Source organism: Gavialis gangeticus, unplaced genomic scaffold (genome assembly GCF_001723915.1).
Source record: "Gavialis gangeticus isolate Ggan-Ray unplaced genomic scaffold, GavGan_comp1, whole genome shotgun sequence".
Lineage (NCBI taxonomy): Eukaryota > Metazoa > Chordata > Crocodylia > Gavialidae > Gavialis > Gavialis gangeticus.
Window position 1 is genome coordinate 35005212 of NW_017729034.1, and position 1392 is coordinate 35006603.

A 1392-nucleotide genomic window follows, 5' to 3' on the forward strand; every position below is an offset into this window, starting at 1 on the left:
TACACAAGTACTGAAGGCTCTGTGCCTTCAGCCACTCCATTCATAGTGTGTTCTGGGGCTACCTCACTCCCGTGTACAATATTACACACACATGCATCTCACTCAGAGCATCACCTTACATCAGTGATTGGTTGCCAAAGTGACTTCCCAATTTGGCAAAATGCAGCTTTGACCTCTTCCCCTTCCATATAGTAGATGATATTTCGTAGGGCTTTCAAAGCTTGCTCTGCAATCCTCTCATCTTTTTCTTTCAGGAACTCTTGAAGGGCTGGAAGGTGGCTTCTGAGATGTGTTGCCTGCACAACAGCAACAGCTCTTTAAAATAAGCACTACTGGAGCTGATAGGATGGCGTTAGTCAGACCAAAAATATGATGAATTTAGTTTTTCTAAATGAATGAACCATTTGTAAATTATTTCTGATTTTTTGCAAAGGCATTTACTCTGTTTGCTGTTATTCCTTGGATTGTCTGTATAAATGATTTTCAGACTTCTGGCAGTTTATCTAAAGGAGGTTAACAAAATCAAGAGTGGCAAATATCATGAGTAAGAAACATCTAGGCTACATGTGGGGAAGCTTAATGATATTTATACATATTTCTACACTGACAGTCAAATTCACAAATAGTTTCATAGACATAGACATAGACATTAGGGCTGGAGGGGACCTCGGAAGATCATCGAGTCCAGCCCCCCACCCAAGGGGCAGGAAGTCAGCTGCAGTCATAGGATCTCAGCAAGATAAGCATCCAATTTGCTCTTGAAGGTGTTCAATGTAGGTGCTTGAACCACCTCTGATGGGAGGCTATTCCAGACTTTGGGGGCTCAGACAGTAAAGAAATTCTTCCTTATGTCCAGCCTGAAACAGTCTCGCAGTAGTTTATAACCATTCGACCTCGTCATCCCTTGGGGTACTCTGGTGAACAAACGTTCCCCCAGGTACTGGTGGTCACCCCTGATAAACTTATAGGCGGCCATCAGATCACCCCTGAGCCTGCGCTTTTCTAAACTAAAGAGCCCCATGGCTCTCAGCCTGTTGTCGTAATGTCTGTTTTCCTGACCTCTGATCATGCGTGTGGCTCTTCTCTGGACCCTCTCAAGCTTCTCCACATCCTTTTTGAATTGTGGAGTCCAAAACTGGACACAGTATTCTAGCTGCAGCCTCACCAAGGCCGAGTACAAGGGGAGAATGACATCCCGGGATTTGCTTGAGAAGCATCTATGCATGCAAGCCAGTGTTTTGGTCGCTTTACTAGCCACAGTATCACGTTGAAGTCTCATGTTCATCTTGGGGTCAATGATGACCCCCAAGTCTCTTTCTTCCATAGTGTTAGTCAGTGTACCACTTCCGAGACTATAAGGGTGCTGCAGGTTTTGCCTCCCAAGGTGGAGAA

General features: G+C 44.8%; 1 protein-coding gene across 1 annotated transcript in view; it reads right to left on the reverse strand.

Moving 5' to 3' along the window:
• Positions 1–1392, reverse strand: part of LOC109304230 (maestro heat-like repeat-containing protein family member 1) — a 95598-nt gene that overhangs the window by 19444 nt on the left and 74762 nt on the right. The window contains exon 34 of the mRNA XM_019526710.1: positions 120–296. Coding sequence (XP_019382255.1) covers positions 120–296 — 177 coding nt within the window. The remainder of the gene's footprint in view (positions 1–119; positions 297–1392) is intronic.